This window comes from Nesoenas mayeri, assembly GCF_963082525.1.
Source record: "Nesoenas mayeri genome assembly, contig: SCAFFOLD_102, whole genome shotgun sequence".
NCBI lineage: Eukaryota > Metazoa > Chordata > Aves > Columbiformes > Columbidae > Nesoenas > Nesoenas mayeri.
The window spans coordinates 124,058-142,822 of NW_027659954.1; the positions used below are offsets into that span (position 1 = coordinate 124,058).

Consider the following 18,765-nt stretch of genomic DNA (forward strand, 5'->3'; position numbering starts at 1 on the left):
GTTCCTGTTCCGTGGGGGTTTTCCCAGCGTGATTTTGGGTGGGTTTGGGTCGTTTTGGGTGGTTTCCTGGTGGGGGGCGGGGCCTGCGCTGACGCCGCGGGACGGGAACGGAACAGGAACGGAACGGGAACGGAACGGGAACGGAACAGGACGCCCAACACGGTGCGTTTCGGGCTGAGTTCAGGCCGGTGAGACCCCGGGGGGTTCGCAACGCGCATGGCACCGAATTTGGGGCGTTTCCGGGGGGTTCGTGTCCGTCCACCCGCGTTCGGGGGGGAAATTCCGCCTCTTCCCCTTCGCTTTGTGCTTTTCCAGCCTAAACCCCCCCTGAGAAACCCCAAAAACAGCCGTTTCCAGGGGAAACGCGGCTCCCGCTCCGGCTGCTCTTTAGAACAACAACTTTTAAGTCCAAACGAGGGATTTCTGGTGATTTCACACAAAAAACGCACTTTGGGGGCAGAATCGGAGCGAGTTGCCGCCCCAATCAGCCGCTTTTAACACTTTTTACCCCGTTTTTCTGTGCGGTTTCGGTTTGTGGGGAAACTGAGGCACGGGGGGGGGAGGGTGTCCAGATTCCCACCATTCGCCACCGTTTCCTCCTCTCAGGATCTTCCTGAGCCATGAAAACAATTTATCACTTAAAATACCATTTAAAATACCATTTAAACTCTAATTTAAACTATTTGGATGATCCCCAAGAGTCTCCCCCACCCAAAACTCCCATTTTCTGCCTCCCCGACCGGCAGGAATTTTGGCAACCGCGGCTACACCGTCACCACCGCCCACCCCCCCCGGCCTTTCAGGCCCTCGTTAATCCACCCGGCTTAATTAACGACGCTGAATTCTGCGCCGTCAGGATTTTGCTGGGGCGGAGGCGCCGGCGTCACCGGCATCACCAACACACACGGCGCTGTTTTTGGCACCGAATAGACGCAATTTGGGGGACAAACGGTACCAAAGCGAGAGCGACGGTTGTTTTGGCGGCAGCGGATGTGCCGAGTGTCTAAACGCCACTAAACTCCGGTAAGAACCACGTCCCTTCCCCGCCGGGCCCGGAATTTGCTGCTTGTGGGGTGGGAATCCAAACAATTTGGTTCCAAAAGCCGTTTTCCAGCACTTTCTTTCCCACCACGACCCCCCTCGGGTTCCCCCAGACACGAAGCTCCAGGCGCCTGTGTTTAATTACCCGAGTTATCTCGTTACCGGTGTCGCCGCCAACGAACCTCGGCGCCTGGAGTTAATTTGCTGGGCTGTGCTGATGCGTCGGGCGTCTCCATCATCTTAGAACTCGGCTTAAAGTGTTTAATTGTGCAGATTAACGAGCATCGCGGCACTCGAAGGTGCCCGAATCCTCGGGTTCGGTTTGGGGGGCGTTGCGGTGACGTCGGCCATCTTGTTAGAACTTGGTTCTAAGCGTTTGTTGCTTTAATTGTGCAGATTAACGAGCATCGCGCCACTCAAAGGTGCCCGAATCCTTGGGTTCGGTTTGGGGGGCGTTGCGGTGATGTCGGCCATCTTGTTAGAACTTGGTTCTAAGCGTTTGTTGCTTTGGTTTCACAGGTTCCCGAGCGTCGCGGCACTCGAGGGAGCCCCAATCCTTGCGTTCGGCTTTGGGGAGCGCTGCGGCACGGAGATGTCGGCCAAGGCGCCGATCTACCTGAAGCGCGGCGGCAGGAAGGGCAAGAAGGAGAAGCTGCGCGACCTGCTGTCGCGGGACATGATCAGCCCGCCGCTGGGCGACTTCCGGCACACCATCCACGTGGGCGGCGCGGGCGACACCTTCGGCGACGTCTCCTTCCTGCAGGGCAAGCTCCACCTGCTCCCGCGCGCCCTCCAGGCGCCGCAGCCGCCGGCCGGCGTCGCCAGGACGGCCACGCTGAGCAGCCGCCCCGGCGTTGCGGCGGCGCCGGCGCCGCTGCTCAAGAACGCCGTGTCGCTGCCCATCGTGGCGGGGCCGCGCGCGCTCACGCTGCCGCCCGCGCCGCCAAAACCGCCGCGGCTGCGTCTGGACGAGAAGGCGCCACGACGGGACGGTGGGGAGGATAACGGTGGACGTGCCGCGGTGTTTCCGGAGCCGTTGTTTGCTCCGGAGCCGTTTCCGGAGCCGTTGTTTGCCGGCGCGGCCAACGGCGTCACCGCGCCGCCCACCGGCTCCCTCCTGTCGCTGCACGTGGACCTGGGCCCGTCCATCCTGGAGGACGTTCTGCGCGTGATGGACAAACACCACGAGACCCCCACGTGAGGGCACCAGTGGGCGGAGACGTTACAAACGACCGTTATCAGCAATTTTGGCCGTTTTCTCTGTGGTGGAATTTCAGCCGCGCCGCCGCGGTTACAACCGCGGAGCCGGAGACGCCGAGCGCTTCTCCCCCCTTTGCCGGGATCAACTTGTGGTGGCGCCGGATCCAACCGCGAGGAACCGGGCTCAGCAAACGCGGCGACGGGGGAATCGCCAAACCCCAAATTTGGGGTGTTTTGTTGGTTTTTGACGCGGTTGGTCGGGGCGAATCCAACCGCGGTGTCACCACGGTGACCTCACGCACCATCGAGTTCTTCGAACGCCACCGAATGGAGAGTTTGGGGGTTACGTGGCCAAAGGCTTCGGGGCTGAATTTTGGCGACCGAGTGGGAGTCACTGATTGGAGCTTTGTACCGGCGTCGTTAATTAACGAGTCATTAATGAGTTCGTAGCTCGGCACCGCACTACGTCCCAGCATCATTAGTCATTAATTTATCCTGCTAACGATGTATTTTGATGGGGGATGTGCCCGTTTCCCAATCCCCTCAATTCGCCGTCGGTGAAACAACCGGAGGGGGAAAGAGAAGCCGGAATGGGTCATTTTGGGTGGTTTTCGGAGCATTCGGCTCTTTTCTCGTGCTGCGCTGACGAGGCTGCGCTTGTCCTCATGGATTTCACCCTAATTAGTGAATTAAATGGAGGTGGGATGCTGATTAATTACATGAATAACAAAACCTCAATGAGCGTCCGGGCAACAACTTCCCCACATTCCCAATTTCCACCAAAACAGCCCAAATCCCCCTTTTTTCCCCAAATTGGAAGATTTGCAAGGGGTTCAATGAAAGCATCGCTTTAGTTTGCCTTTATTTAATGGAAACCACCCGAAATTACCCCAATCCTTTTTTTCCCCCCATTTTTTCCAGGCACCGTCTTAGCTGCAAAATATAAACAATTCCTTTATTTAATTTGTAGTTATTTCTCAGGAATAAATCCGCATTAAAGCCCCGGGCCGGGGGGGAGGGAGACCCCTCTGAGAGGGTCCTATAGACCCCAAAGCAGGGGGGATCTATACATCCCTATAGACCCCTCTGAGAGTGTCCTATAGATCCCAAAGCGGGGGGATCTATACATCCCTACAGACCCCTCTGAGAGGGTCCTATAGATCCCAAAGAGGGAGGATCTATACATCCCTATAGACCCCTCTGAGAGGGTCCTATAGACCCCAAAGCAGGGGAGGATCTATACATCCCTATAGACCCCTCTGAGAGGGTCCTATAGATCCCAAAGCGGGGGGATCTATACATCCCTACAGACCTCTCTCAGAGGGTCCTATAGATCCCAAAGCGGGGGGATCTATACATCCCTATAGACCCCTCTGAGTGGGTCCTATAGACCTCAAAGCAGGGGGGGATCTATACATCCCTATAGACCCCTCTGAGAGTGTCCTATAGATCCCAAAGAGGGAGGATCTATACATCCCTACAGACCCCTCTGAGAGTGTCCTATAGACTCCAAAGCAGGGGGGGATCTATACATCCCTACAGACCCCCCTGAGAGGTTCCTATAGATCCCAAAGCAGGGGAGGATCTATACATCCCTACAGACCCCTCTGAGAGTGTCCTATAGACTCCAAAGCAGGGGGGGATCTATACATCCCTATAGACCCCTCTGAGAGGGTCCTATAGATCCCAAAGAGGGAGGATCTATACATCCCTACAGACCCCCCTGAGAGGGTCCTATAGATCCCAAAGCAGGGGGGATCTATACATCCCTATAGACCCCTCTGAGAGGGTCCTATAGACCCCAAAGCGGGGGGAACCCCAATACAGACTAAAGATCTCATGTAAATACGACGATATAAATGTATCGATATTATCACACCCCGACGCTCACTTTCCCTCCCCCCCCCATCTTCCTGCCCCCCTCCCTCCACCCCCCCCCCCCCCCCAGCTTTACAGGCGGGGGGAACGACCCTTTTCAACCCCTCCGACACCCATTTCCCCACATTTAACCGCGCTCCGCTTTGCCCCCCCACCCCCCCCCCGCTCCCCTCTCACCCCCCATCCCCCCCCCGCCCCTTTTCCTCTCATTTTTCCCCTCACTTGCCTCCCCCATCGACGCTTTTCAGCCTCCGCCATTTTCGCGCCTCTCTCCCCGCCTCCGCTTTTTCCCGCCTTTCGCGCCGCGCACGCGCGGGGCGGGGGGGAGGAGCCACGCGCGGCGCTTCGCGCATGCGCCGCATCCACCACCCCCCCCTCCCCCGGGGACGGTGCCACTACGCATCCTCACACGAGGGGGGGGGAGAGGGGGGGGGTCAGTTGTGTTCCTGCGCAGCCGCGAAGCCGCCGCTTCCCCCGCCGCTCCCCGGGCGCACATGCGCGCTGAGGGGGCGCAGGGCCCCGGCGGCGGAGGGAAGATGGCGGCAGTGGTACAGAATGTGGTGAAGCTGTAAGTGCGTTTAGTGTGTGTGTGTGTCCCCCCCCCGCGCCGTAGGGGGCGAATGGTGCGGCCCGGTGCGGGGTCCCCCTCGGCGCGGCGCCGGCGGGCGGGACCAAGTGGGCGGGAGGGGGGGCGGTGCTGGGGGGGGGATGGGGGGGACGCGCTCATTGTTCGGGGGGAACTTTTTGGGGGAGGGGGGAAGAGTTGAGTGAGGGGAAACCCCCCCCCGTGTGGCGCTTATAGAGGATATAGGGTGGGGTCCCCTGAGAGGGGGGTCTAGAGAGGCCAGAGGGTGGGGGTTCCCCCGGTATCGCCCTCTGAGAGTGTCCTATAGATCCCAAAGAGTGGGGGATCTATACATCCCTATAGACCCCTCTGAGTGGGTCCTATAGATCCCAAAGTGGGGGATCTATACATCCCTATAGACCCCTCTGAGTGGGTCCTATAGATCCCAAAGTGGGGGGATCTATACATCCCTATAGACCCCTCTGAGTGAGTCCTATAGATCCCAAAGTGGGGGGATCTATACATCCTTATAGACCCCTCTGAGAGTGTCCTATAGATCCCAAAGCGGGGGGAACTATACAGCCCTATAGAACCCTCTGAGAGTGTCCTATAGATCCCAAAGTGGGGGGATCCATACATCCCTATAGACCCCTCTGAGAGGGTCCTGTAGATCCCAAAGCAGGGGGGGATCTATACATCCCTATAGACCCTCCTGAGAGTGTCCTATAGATCCCAAAGCAGGGGGGGATCTATACATCCCTATAGACCCCTCTGAGAGTGTCCTATAGACCCCAAAGAGGGGGGATCTATACATCCCTATAGACCCCTCTGAGAGTGTCCTATAGATCCCAAAGCGGGGGGATCTGTACATCCCTACAGACCCCCCTGAGAGGGTCCTATAGCTACCAAAGCGGGGTGGATCTATACATCCCTACAGACCCCCCTGAGAGGGTCCTATAGCTCCCAAAGCGGGGGGATCTATACATCCCTATAGACCTCTCTGAGAGTGTCCTATAGATCCCAAAGAGGGGGGGATCTATACATCCCTATAGACCCCCCTGAGTGGGTCCTATAGATCCCAAAGTGGGGGGATCTATACATCCCTATAGACTCCCCTGAGTGGGTCCTATAGATCCCAAAGCGGGGGGAACTATACATCCTTATAGAACCCTCTGAGAGTGTCCTATAGCTCCCAAAGCGGGGTGGATCTGTACATCCCTATAGACCCCAAAGAGGGGGGATCTTTACATCCCTATAGACCCCCCTGAGAGGGTCCTATAGATCCCAAAGCGGGGAGAACTCTACAGCCCTATAGACCGCTCCGAGTGGGTCCTACAGATCCCAAAGGGGGAGGATCTATACATCCCTACAGACAGGGTCCTATAGATTCCAAAGCGGGGAGTTTGTTACTATAGCTCCCTGTGAGAGGGTCTTCTAGATCCCAAGGGGCGCGTGTACCCTATAGGACTCTTCGGGGCGGGAGGGGGGCAGGAATTCCCCGCCACGCGTTCCCGGGAGGGCTCCTATGGGATCCATAGGGTGAGGGTTCCCGCAGGCTGGGCGAGCAGTACTACCGCGACGCCATGGAGCAGTGCCACAGCTACAACGCGCGGCTCTGCGCCGAGCGCAGCGTGCGCCTGCCCTTCCTGGACTCGCAGACCGGCGTGGCGCAGAGCAACTGCTACATCTGGATGGAGAAACGGCACCGGGGGCCGGGTGAGACCCCAAAAACACCCCCTGAACCCCCAAAAACACCCCCTGAACCCCCAAAAACACCCCCTGAACACCCAAAAACGCCCCCTGAACCACCAAAACACCCCCTGAAACACCAAAAACACTCCCCGAACCACCAAAAACACCCCCTGAACCCCCAATGCACCCACAGCCCCCCTGCACCCACCCAGAGCAACTGCTTCTTCTGGCACCGGGGGCCAAGTGAGACCCCAAAAACACCCCCTGAACCCCCAAAAACACCCCCTGAACACTCAAAAATGCCCCCCGAACCCCCAATGCACCCACAGCCCCCCTGCACCCACCCAGAGCAACTGCTACATCTGGATGGAGAAACGGCACCAGGGGCCGGGTGAGCCCCCAAAAACACCCCCCGAACCCCCAAACACACCCCCTGAACCCCCAAAACCACTCCCTGAACCCCCCAACTGCCCGGGTGCCGTTTGGGGCGTTTTGCGATGATTTCGGGTTATTTTACCCACCCAACACCACTTCCCGGGTGCCGTTTGGGGCGTTTTATGGTGATTTCGGGTTATTTTACGCACCCAACACCACTTCCCGGGTGCCATTTGGGGCATTTTGCAGTGATTTGGGGTTATTTTACGCACCCAGCACCGCGTCCCAGGTGCCGTTTGGGGCGTTTTGCAGTGATTTCGCGTTATTTTACACACCCAACACCACATCCCAGGTGCCGTTTGGGACGTTTTGCGGTGATTTTGGGTTATTTTACACACCCAACACCACATCCCAAGTGCTGTTTGGGGTGGTTTATGGTGATTTGGGGTTATTTTACTCACCCAACACCACATCCCAGGTGCAATTTGGGGCGTTTTGCAGTGATTTTGGGTTATTTTACACACCCAACACCACGTCCCAGGTGCCGTTTGGGGCGTTTTGCAGTGATTTCGGGTTATTTTACACACCCAACACCACATCCCAGGTGCCGTTTGGGGCGTTTTGCGGTGATTTCGGGTTATTTTACGCACCCAACACCACTTCCCGGGTGCCGTTTGGGGCGTTTTGCAGTGATTTTGGGTTACTTTACCCACCCAGCACCGCAGCCCCGGTGCCATTGGGGCTGGTTTGCGGTAACCGAGCGTGTTTCGGCAGGTTTGGCGGCCGGGCAGCTGTACTCGTACCCCGCGCGGCGCTGGAGGAAGCGGCGCCGCGCTCACCCGCCCGAGGACCCGCGGCTCGCCTTCCCCGCCATCAAACCCGGTATGGCCTGTGCGGCTGCCCCGTGCTTTTCATGGCTGCTTCGCTTTATATTTTAATGTATTTATGGTATTTTCCATGTTTTCCTGTCAGAGGCGGGAGTGAAAGCGGAGGGCGCGCTGCCAGCGGACAGTTTGGTTGCGTTGCCGCTCGACATGAACGCGTTTATTCTTAGTTTTTTTGTTTTAATTGCTGTTTTCCTGTCAGAAGCAGATTTGGGTGTGAAGGAGGATGGGTATATTTTAATTCCTATTTAATTTTTTCCATATTTTCCTGTCAGAAGCAGATTTGGGGGTGAAGAAAGAGCACGCGCTGCCTGCAGATGGCAGCAGTCTGGAGGCGCTGCTGCTGCACATAAACACCTTTATTCTTAATTGTTTTGTTTTAATTGCTGTTTTCCTGTCAAAATCAAGTTTGGGTGTGAAGAAGAATGAGTTTATTTTAATGTATTTATGGTATTTTCCATGTTTTCCTGTCAGAGGTGGACACAGGAGTGAAGAAGGAGGGCGCGCTGCCTGCGGACGGCAGCATTCTGGAGGCGCTGCTGCTGCACATAAACACCTTTATTCTTAATTTTTTGCTTTAATTGCTGTTTTTCTATCAAAATCAGGTTTGGGGGTGAAGAAGAATGGGTTTATTTTCGTGTATTTATGGTATTTTCCATGTTTTCCTGTCAGAATCGGACTTGGGGATGAAGAAGGAGGGCGCGCTGCCTGCAGATGGCAGCAGTCTGGAGGCGCCGCTCCTGCACACGAGCGCCTTTATTTCTAATTTATTTGTTTTAATTCCTATTTTTCTGTCAAAATGAGATTCAGGTATGAAGAAGGACGGTTATATTTTAATGTATTTATGTTATTTTCGATGTTTTCCTGTCAGAGGTGGGCACAGGAGTGAAGAAGGAGGGCACGCTGCCTGCGGATGGCAGCAGTCTGGAGGCACCGCTGCTGCACATGGGCGCCTTTATTTCAAATTTATTTGTTTTAATTGCTGTTTTTCTATCAAAATCAGGTTCAGGGGTGAAGAAGGACAGTTATATTTTAATGTATTGATGGTATATTCCATGTTTTCCTGTCAGAATCGGACTCGGGGGTGAAGAAGGAGGGCGCGCTGCCTGCAGATGGCAGCAGTCTGGAGGCGCTGCTGCTGCGCACCGACGCTCTGGACAAGCGGGCGCTGCCGGATCAGCGCGGCGACGACGACGCGGCCGAGTTCCCCGGGGCCAACAGCCGCGCCAGGAAGGTGCCCGCGCCATATCCCCCGTTTCACCCCAAAAACGGGTCCCCCGGCTCCCTAAAACGCGGGAAAACGGGCTCGTTTCGCACCCGCCGCCTCGTCCCCGGGGGGTTTTGCCGCCTCGTGATCCGTTTAGAGGCTCCGCTGCTGAGTCAAAGGGGGATTCTGGCCCCAAAATCAGGGAATAAAGGAGTTAGTGGAAGCGGAATTCAGGGTAAAATGAGTTGTTGGAACCAGAATTCAGGATAAAGGGAGATATTGGAACTGGAATTCGGGATAAAATGAGTTGTTGGAACCAGAATTCAGGATAAAGGGAGTTATTGGAACTGGAATTCAGGATAAAATGATGCATAGGAGCTGGAATTCAGGATAAAATGAGTTATTGGAACCAGAATTCAGGATAAAATGTTGTATAGGAGCCAGAACTCATGATAAAATGAGTTATTGGAAATGGAATTCAGGATAAAATGAGTTATGGGAACCAGAATTCGGGATAAAGTGAGTTATGGGAACCAGAATTCGGGATCAAATGAGTTATGGGAACCGGAATTCGGGATCAAATGAGTTATGGGAAGCGGAATTCGGGATCCAATGAGTTATTGGAACCGGAATTCGGGATCAAATGAGTTATTGGAACCAGAATTCGTGATCCAATGAGTTATGGGAACCGGAATTCAGGATCAAATGAGTTATGGGAACCGGAATTTGGGATCAAATGAGTTATGGGAACCAGAATTTGGGATCAAATGATTTATGGGAAGCGGAATTCGGGATCCAATGAGCTATTGGAACCGGAATTCGGGATGAAATGAGTTATCAGCACCCGAGTTCAAGCCTTTGGTTGCTTCCCCAGCGCATTCTGGAGCCCGAGGACTTTCTGGACGACTTGGACGACGAGGACTACGAGGAGGACACACCGAAGCGGCGCGGGAAGGGCAAGGCCAAGGTGGGTGCTGCGAGCCGGCCGCGGCCCCGCGCCCCGCGGAACCGCATTTAGGGCACATCAGGGTGTTCTTAACCTCGAAGTCGCGTTCGTTCGGCGCTAACGAAGGGTTTAATCGCTAAAAGAACCCCTGCGGGGAGGGTTTTAAGTGGTTTTCGCTGTCCCAACGCTGTGAATTCGTGGGATTTGGGCTGAAGGGAACATATAGATATACATAATGTAATATACGTAGCCTGAGAATGCCCCATCTCATCTGATCTGGGAAGCTAAGCAGGGTCGGGCCCGGTCAGTGCTTGGATGGGAGACCAAGTGGCTGCTGTGGGCTGAGCCAGCACTGGGTACCTGGGGTGGGTTAGAAGGGGCTGGTCAGTAGGTCGGAGAGGTTCTCCTGCCCCTCTGTTCTGCCCTTGAAATGAGCGTTTAGCTCAGATACTATCAGGATATACTTTAGGAACATATATGTATACATATATATACAGCCAGAGCACCCTGAGAATGCCCCGTCTCGTCTGATCTGGGAAGCTAAGCAGGGTCAGCCCCGGTCAGTACGTGGATGGGAGACCAGCTGGGTGCTGTGGGCTGAGCCAGCACTGGGCCCTTGTGGCCAGGAAGCCAGTGGGACCTGGGGTGGGTTAGAAGGGGGTGGTCAGTAGGTCAGAGAGGTTCTCCTGCCCCTCTGCTCTGCGCTTGAAATAAGGGTTTAGCTCAGATACTATCAGGATATACCTAAGGAACATATATATATACATAAAGTAATATATATAGCCTGAGAACGCCCCATTTTGCCTGATCTGGGAAGCTAAGCAGGGTCGGGCCCGGTCAGTACTTGGATGGGAGACCAGCTGGGTGCTGTGGGCTGAGCCAGCACTGGATACCTGGGGTGGGTTAGAAGGGGGTGGTCAGTAGGTCAGAGAGGTTCTCCTGCCTCTCTATTCTGCCCTTGAAATAAGGGTTTAGCTCAGATACTATCAGGATATACCTACCTGAGGGACATATATATATATATACACATAATGTAATATAGTCGCACGGAATCGGAGTCGCCTCCACTTCCACCGCTCCCCACGGCGTGGCGCTGTGGGATCGCTGCTCCCTCCCCGTCACCTGTCCGCCCCGTTTCTCCCTAAAATTGGCTTTTCCCCCTTGATTTCTCAGGGCAAAGGTGTCGGGGGCGCTCGCAAGAAGCTGGACGCCGCCATCCTGGAGGATCGGGACAAGCCCTACGCGTGCGACAGTGAGTGGCGCAGGCTTTGCCTGCCCCCCGAGCGCCGGCTTTCAAACCCATCGCTTCACCCGCTGAAATTTGGGCCGTAAACCCCCAAAACGATGATTTCCGCACCCGGGGGAGGGTGTTTTGCGACCGACCCGAAGGCGTTTGGGTGTTTTCGACCCCAAATTAAGGGTCGAGCGCCCCCCGCGTCGCATAAAGACGAGGATAAACCTCTCCCGCTTTGCCAAAAAACTCCCAAAAAGTTAAAAAGCGGCCTCTCCCCGTTTCCCCGGCGCACGTCAAACCGGTTTCCAGGCCCCGCCGCGTCCCGCTCTGCCTAAAAATCCCCTTTGTGGGCAGAAATATTGTCTTTCCTTTTCCCTGAGCTGATTCTTCCTCCTCCCCTCCCTCTTCCTCCTCCCTTTGTTCCCAAAAGAGCCGCTTTTGAGGGCAAAAGGGGCCGTGGAGGCTTCGAGAGGTGCTGTCTCTGTCCTTTCTGTCGCTGCCTGTGCCCGAGCCGCGCTCCCTCTGGTTGCTCCGTGTGCGTTTCTCACGACTCTCTTTCTGTGTTTCAGACACTTACAAACAAAAGCATTCCTGAAACCTCCCGACCGAGGTATCCGCTCTGTCTGCTCTCTGCTCCTTTTCCGCCTTTTCCTTCTCCAACCCGGCACTCCGGCCCCAAAACGGCCCCCGAGGTGGCGGGAGGGGGGACCGACCGCGGCCACCGCGGCCGCCGCGTGGACCAGCCCCGCGCGACGCGACCGGAACGCGCCTTCCCGCCCAACCCCCCGCGGCACGCGGAAAACAGCCCGACTCCCCCCATCCCCCCCCAAACCAACAAAGCGCGGATTAACCCCCCGCCGCGCCGCGGAATGCGGCAAAACGGCGCCGGTGCCCCCGCGCCGCGGCCTCGGGACACGCAGCACGGCGCCGCCGCCTCGGGCTTCGATCCGGGCGTTGCGTGCGCAAAAAACACCGTTTTGTACAAAAACAACAGCTTGTTTGGCTAAAAACACCTTTGGAGGGAAAACCCTGACTTTTTCGGGTAAAAAAGAGCCGTTTGGGATCAAAACCTCCACTTTTTTGTGCCCAACCACCCCCGCCTTTTTATGCCCGAGCCTTTTTGGGTTAAAGCAGCCCCGGAATGGGCCGAGCGGGGGGAATTTGGGTGAATAAACCCATTGGAAATGCCCCGTTGGCGGAGCGGAACCCGCCCCGTGTTTTGCCGCCTCCCGCTGCTGTTTTGGGGGCAAAAAGGTCAATTTGGCGACTCGGCGGGGGGCGGAACGCAGCGCGTGGCCGACCCCGTGAGGCCCGGCCGGCTCCGACCGCCGGAATTCACTGTAATAACCTTGTAATTGCCGCTTTTGCGCTCGTTTCCCTCCACCGCTGCCAAATTCGCCGCAAATCCCTCAATCCGGGCGGAATTCGGGGCTTTTCACCCCAAACACAACCCCGGCTGCTCACGTTGGGCTCTTTTTGGGGCCTCCGTCCCCCTTTTGGCCTCGTTGGGCTGTTTCCCTTCTTATTTTTAGCCTGGAAATGGGCAAAATGTTCCCAAAACTCCCAAAATCACCCGTTTTCCCTGATTTTTGTGGAAGGTGCGGGGTAACCAGCGTTTCAACGCACCCGCCGCGCTCTGGAAACCCCGTTTTTGCTCATTTTTGGGGGGTTTTACCCCAAGGTGGCCCCGAGGCCGGCGCCTCCTTCGCGCCAACCTGGAGTGGGGGAAAACCAGGGGATTTTGGGGTCTCCTGCCCAAAAACAGGCGGAATTTGGTCCGTTCTCAACCAGGGAAGGTCAAACCAACCCCAATTGTCTAAAAACGGGTGAAAACCAGGGAAATTGCTGATTTTTGGTCAGGCCCAAAAATCCCCCAAAAAAGCCATTTTCCCTCTTTCCCCGGCTGCCTCAGGAGCCGATTTTTGGGCGGGAAACCCCCTTTCCCGCCGTTTTCCCCGCGTGCCTCAACGCGCCGCCACCAAACCCACGCGTTTTACCCCCAAAACGACCCCCGTTGCCAAACAACCAGAACGAACCCAAAGCGCATTGAATCGGGGGCGGTTTCCGGAGCCGCGGGGCTACGGGAATCGCTGTTTTTCGGGGTGAAAACGCCCGTTTTCCGCTGTTTTGGCGCAGTTTGCGGCAAACGCTACAAGAACCGGCCGGGTCTGAGCTACCACTACGCGCACTCGCACTTGGCCGAGGAGGAGGGCGACGACAAGGACGACTCGCAGCCGCCCACCCCCGTGTCCCAGCGCTCCGACGAGCACAAGTGTGAGCGAAACCGCCGTCCCGCGCCCGGAACGCCCTCCGAATGCTCAAAACGCCCCAAAAATACACCCGAAACGGGGGGTTTTGCAGCATGGTGTTTGCCGGAAGAGCTGCTGTGGGTGGCGGGGTTGGCAACACGCGGGTGTTTCTGCCCCGTTTTGCCCCGTTTCCCCCCCCCGTTTCCCCCCCCCGTTTCCCCCCCCCGTTTCCCCCCCCCGTTTCCCCCCCCATTCCCGCCCCGTTTTCCGCCCCGTTTTCTCCCCTGTTCCCCCTCCATTCCCGCCCCGTTTCTCCCCCGTTTCCTCCCCGTTTCCTCCCCGTTTCCTCCCCGTTTCCTCCCCGTTTCCTCCCCGTTTCTCCCGTTTTTGCGAGGGAAAATGGCCGTTAACCGCGTTTCCTCCCTTTTTTCAGCCAAAAAAGGCCCCGACGGGCTGGCGCTGCCCAACAATTACTGCGATTTCTGCCTGGGCGACTCCAAGATCAACAAGAAGACGGGGCAGCCCGAGGAGCTCGTCTCGTGCTCCGACTGCGGCCGCTCGGGTGAGGGGGGACGCCCCAAAACGGGCCGGGAAAGGGGGATGGGGGACAATGGGGGTGGAGGGGCGGGGCTGCCTGTGCCTGGCCCCATGTCCCCCATTGTCCCTCAGTGTCCCCCCCTGTCCCCCATTGTCCCCCATTGTCCCTCAGCGTCCCCCTGTCCCCATGTCCCCCATTGTCCCTCAGTGTCCCCATGTCCCCCAATGTCCCCATGTCCCCCAGTGTCCCCCTGTCCCCCATTGTACCTCAGTGTCCCCTAGTGTCCCCCAGTGTCCCCCTGTCCTCAGTGTCCCCATGTCCCCCATTGTCCCTCAGTGTCCCCATGTCCCCCAGCGTCCTCCTGTCCTCAGTGTCCCCCTGTCCCCCAGTGTCCCCCAGTGTCCCCATGTCCCCCAGCGTCCCCCTGTCCCTCGGTGTCCCTTAGTGTCCCCCAGTGTCCCCTGTCCTCATTGTCCCCCTGTCCCTATTGTCCCCCAATGTCCCCCTGTTCCCATTGTCCCCCGTTCCTCATTGTTCCTCCATCTTCATTGTCCTCCTGTCCCCATTGTCCTCCTGTGCCTCAGTGTCCCCCATTGCCCCCCTGTCCCTATCGTCCCCCTGTCCCCCAGTGTCATCAGTGTCCCCCTGTCCCTCGGGTGACCCTTAGTGTCCCCCAGTGTCCCCCTGTCCTCATTGTCCCCATCCCTATTGTCCCTCAGTGTCCCCCTGTCCCCAGTGCCCCCATTGTCCCTCGGTGTCCCCATTGTCCCCCTGCCCCCCATTGTCCCCCATTGTCCCCATTGTCCCCCGGTGTCCCCATTGTCCCCCCCTCACTGTCCCTGTCCCCAGGCCACCCGTCGTGCCTGCAGTTCACGCCGGTGATGATGGCGGCGGTGAAGACGTATCGCTGGCAATGCATCGAGTGCAAGTGCTGCAACATCTGCGGCACCTCCGAGAACGACGTGAGTCACAGCCCCAAAACCCGCTCAATTCACCCCAAAATCACCCAGTCCCGTGTTTCACCCCAAAACCCCCGTGTTTCACCCCAAAACCCCCGTGTTTCACCCCAAAACCGCTGGCAATGCATCGAGTGCAAGTGCTGCAACATCTGCGGCACCTCTGAGAACGACGTGAGTCACAGCCCCAAAACCCGCCCAATTCACCCCAAAATCACCCAGTCCCGTGTTTCACCCCAAAACCGCTGGCAATGCATCGAGTGCAAGTGCCGCAACATCTGCGGCACCTCCGAGAACGACGTGAGTGCCCCAAAACCCACTGAATTCACCCCAAAATCACCCAGTCCCGCGTGCCCCAAAACCCCCACTTTTCACCCCAAAACCCCCATGTTTCTCCCCAAAACCCCAGCAAAACATCTTTTGGGGGCAAATCTCTGTATGTGACTGATCTGTAGGACACAGCGGTGTGTTTTTTGGGGGAAATCTTTGTACTTTTCGTGTCCTGGGGGGTCTTTTTGGGTGAAAATCCGCGTGTTTTAGCACTTGGCGGGACAGGGGAAAAGCGTTTTTGGGGCTAAAACCTGGATTTTCACCATTTTCGCAGGACCAGCTGCTGTTCTGCGACGACTGTGACCGCGGGTACCACATGTACTGCCTGACGCCCCCCATGGCCGAGCCCCCCGAAGGTGAGCGAGCGGCACCAAAACCCCCCAAACCCACCCCAAAATCCAGCTCTGCTGTCCCTTGTACCCCAAAAAGCTCAGTTTTGCCTGAAAACGCCTTTTTTCACCCCAAAACCCATCTCTGATGTCCCTTGTACCCAAACCGCTCATTTTGACTGACAAGGCGTTTTTTACCCCAAAATCATCATTGATGTCCCTTGTACCCAAAACGCTCATTTTGGACTGAAAAGGCCTTTTTTCACCCCAAAATCCATCTCTGCTGTCCCTTGTACCCCAAAACACTCAGTTTTGGCTGAAAAGGCCTTTTTTCAGCCCAAAACCCATCTCTGCTCTCCCTTGTACCCCAAAACGCTCATTTTTGACTGAAAAGGCCTTTTTTCACCCCAAAACCCGCGGCTGACATCACTCGCACCCCAAACCTCTGGCTTTTGCCCCATTTTGGGGCTCTCCCCCCTCCCCCCTTGTGCTGATTCACGGCAACCCCTCCGCCCCCCCAAAATGGTCGCGCTTAACGAACCCGCTGGTTAATTATCCCTGCGGTTAATTAACCCGCTGGTTAATTATCCCCGCGCTTAAAAAACCCGCCGGTTGATGATCAACGCGCGGCCGGTTGGGGTTAACGAGGGGGGATGGGAGGCTTTGGGGTCCCCGTGGGGTCCCTGGGCGGTTTCCGGGTGTTAATGAGCGTTAATTGCGCTAATTGCAGGGAGCTGGAGCTGCCACCTGTGTCTGGACCTGCTGAAGGACAAGGCCTCGATCTACCAGAACCACCAGGCCAGCCCAGCGCCTGAGCCCCCGCTCCGCACCCTCCGCTGCCTTTAGTTCCCTTTATTTCCCCTTTATTTCCCTTTATTTCCTTTTATTTCCCTTTATTTCCCTTTATTTCCCTTTATTTTCTCTCTATTCTTTTGCTCCAATTTCATCTCTTCTCCCTCTTCTTCTCCTCTTCTATTTCCCATCTCTATTTCCTCTTATTTCCTCTTCTCCCTCATTTCCTTTAGTTTTATTTCCTTTGTTTTATTTCCTTTATTTTTATTTCCGTTGGTTTATTTCCTTTGTTTTATTTCCTTTGTTTATTTCGTTTTATTTCCTTTATTTCCTTTAGTTTTATATCCTTTAGTTTTATTTCCGTTAGTTTTATTTCCGTTGTTTTATTTCCTTTAGTTTTATTTCCTTTATTTCCTTTAGTTTTATTTCCTTTGTTTTATTTCCTTTAGTTTTATTTCCTTTATTTCTTTTCGTTTTATTTCCTTTATTTCTTTTCGTTTTATTTCCTTTGCTTTATTTCCTTCAGTTTATTTCCTGTATTTCCTTTCTTTTTATTTCCTTCCCCTTTTAAATTTTCCTTTATTTCTCTATTTTCTTCTAATTTCCTTCCTCTTATTTTCTCCAATTTCTCTTAATCCTTTATTTTCCCTTCTCTTATTTTCTCTTATTTTCTTTAATTTCTTCTAATTTCTCTTATTTCCTCTTATTTCCCCCAATTGTTTCCTCCCCATTTCATTTAATTTCTCTTATTTCCTCTCATGTTCCGTAACTTGATGTTTTTAAAGCGCCATTATCCCCCTTTCCCGCCATTTTCCCTCCTCACCTTCCCGCCCATTTTGGGTGGATTCGGTTTCTTTTGGAGCCGTCGCCGCCACTTTCCCCCATTCCCCCCACCCCCAAAAGGGCGTTTTTTCACCCCAAAACAAAACCCACCCCCCCCCACCCCCCCCACACCCCGGCAGTTTTGGCGGGAAAATCGCCCTTTTTACGCTTTTCCACCCAAATCGCGGCGGGGGGGCCCAAAACGCCCCTTTGGGCCCCACATTTTGGGGCCTTTTCCTCCTTTCCGCATTTTTGGGGTGAATTGTTGGGGTTTTTCTTTCCGTTCCCCTCCCCCCTCCCCCCCCACGAGGCCTTAACCCCCGACCGCACAAACGGGTCAAATTCCCTCACTTTGGGTCCCCCCCCCACCCCCCGCTGGCGCAAAACGGGGCAAAACTCCCCCATTTTGGGGTTTCCGGCACGGTCGCACAGGGTTCCATTTTGGGGCGAAAAAGCCGCTTTTTACCCCCAAACCGCCGCTGACGCCCCATCCTCCCCCCCCCCACCAGGGTCCCGTTGACTGAATGTGCCTGTTTTATAGCAAAATCAACTCAAAAACCTACCTCCGACCCCCCCGAGGAGCCGCCCGGGACCCAAACCGCCCCAAAACCACCCAAACTCCCCCAAAATGAACCAAAACCACTCACAATTGACCAAAACCCCCTCAAAACAAACCCCCGTACACCAAAAATCAACCCCGGTGGTTTCTCTCCCCATCCCCCCCCCCCCCCCCCCCCCAAGCGCGATTTGGGTGGAAACGAAGGCGTTTTGGTTCAAAACGGTTGGGGTTGCCCGTTTTTGGCGCCCCCGCCAGGGCCGGGCCGCCCAAACGGCCCAAAATGGGGGTTTTTTCCCCCAAAATCCCCCTCGGCGAAGCTTCCCGGTTGGGTCTTTGCCGGGAAGAGCGAAGAACGGCACCAAAACTGCTTCTTTTCGTAATAAAATGGAGAAAAACGCAGCGGTTTGGAAAAAATGGGGGCGTTTGGGGCAAAAATGGAGCGTTTGGGGCAAAAAACGGGGTGTTTGGAGCGAAAATGGAGCGGTTGGGGCAAAAACGGGGTGTTTGGAGCGAAAATGGAGCGGTTGGGGCAAAAACGGGGCGTTTGGAGCGAAAATGGAGCGGTTGGGGCAAAAACGGGGCGTTTGGAGCGAAAATGGAGTGTTTGGGGCGAAAACGGGGCGTTTGGAGCGAAAACGGGGCGTTTGGGGAGAAAACGGGGCGTTTGGAGCGAAAACGGGGCGTTTGGGGAGAAAACGGGGCGTTTGGGGCGAAAACGGGGCGTTTGGGGCAAAAATGGGGCATTTGGGGCACAGGGGCGCTGCATTTGGGGTAAAACCCCACAATTTAGGTGCTTTTATGTGGCTTCTGTGAGAGCTGGTTTTGGTTCAAAACCCCCATTTTTGGTACTTCTTTGTGGCTTCTGTGAGTGCTGATACTGAGCTTTTCCCACCCTGTTTTTTGGGGTAAAACCCCCCAATTTTGGTACTTCTATGTGGCTTCTGTGAGTGCTGATACTGAGCTTTTCCCACCCTGTTTTTTGGGGTAAAAACCCCCAATTTTGGTGCTTTTCTATGGCTCCTGTGAGTGCTGATATTGAGCTTTTCCCACCCTATTTTTCGGGGTCAAACCCCCATTTTTGGTTCTAGGCCGTGACTCGCTGACTGCACCCTCATTTTTGGGGTAAAATCCCCCCGATTTGGGTCTTTCCACCCCCGGGGTGACGTGA

The 18,765-nt window shown here is 55.6% G+C and overlaps 2 protein-coding genes across 2 annotated transcripts; both read left to right on the forward strand.

Moving 5' to 3' along the window:
* The first annotated feature begins 104 nt into the window (after window positions 1–104).
* Window positions 105–3,164, forward strand: CDC42EP2 (CDC42 effector protein 2). Its single transcript, XM_080364679.1, has 3 exons — window positions 105–162; window positions 857–1,023; window positions 1,561–3,164. The coding sequence occupies exon 3, from the start codon at window positions 1,634–1,636 to the stop codon at window positions 2,240–2,242; it is 609 nt and encodes a 202-aa protein (XP_080220805.1). The 5' UTR covers window positions 105–162; window positions 857–1,023; window positions 1,561–1,633; the 3' UTR covers window positions 2,243–3,164.
* Window positions 3,165–4,592: 1,428 nt separating this feature from the next.
* Window positions 4,593–17,321, forward strand: DPF2 (double PHD fingers 2). The gene is given in 13 exon segments (XM_080364695.1): window positions 4,593–4,687; window positions 6,240–6,400; window positions 7,526–7,633; window positions 8,706–8,869; window positions 9,717–9,809; window positions 10,962–11,040; window positions 11,592–11,612; window positions 11,615–11,632; window positions 13,159–13,296; window positions 13,705–13,833; window positions 14,659–14,771; window positions 15,370–15,451; window positions 16,155–17,321. Coding segments are annotated over 13 exon segments (1,296 nt in total). The 5' UTR covers window positions 4,593–4,613; the 3' UTR covers window positions 16,271–17,321.
* The last annotated feature ends 1,444 nt before the right edge of the window (window positions 17,322–18,765 follow it).

Bases quoted from the DNA above. Each gene is read 5' to 3' on its own strand.
- CDC42EP2 (XM_080364679.1), top strand. From the start codon at position 1,634: ATGTCGGCCAAGGCGCCGATCTACCTGAAGCGCGGCGGCAGGAAGGGC.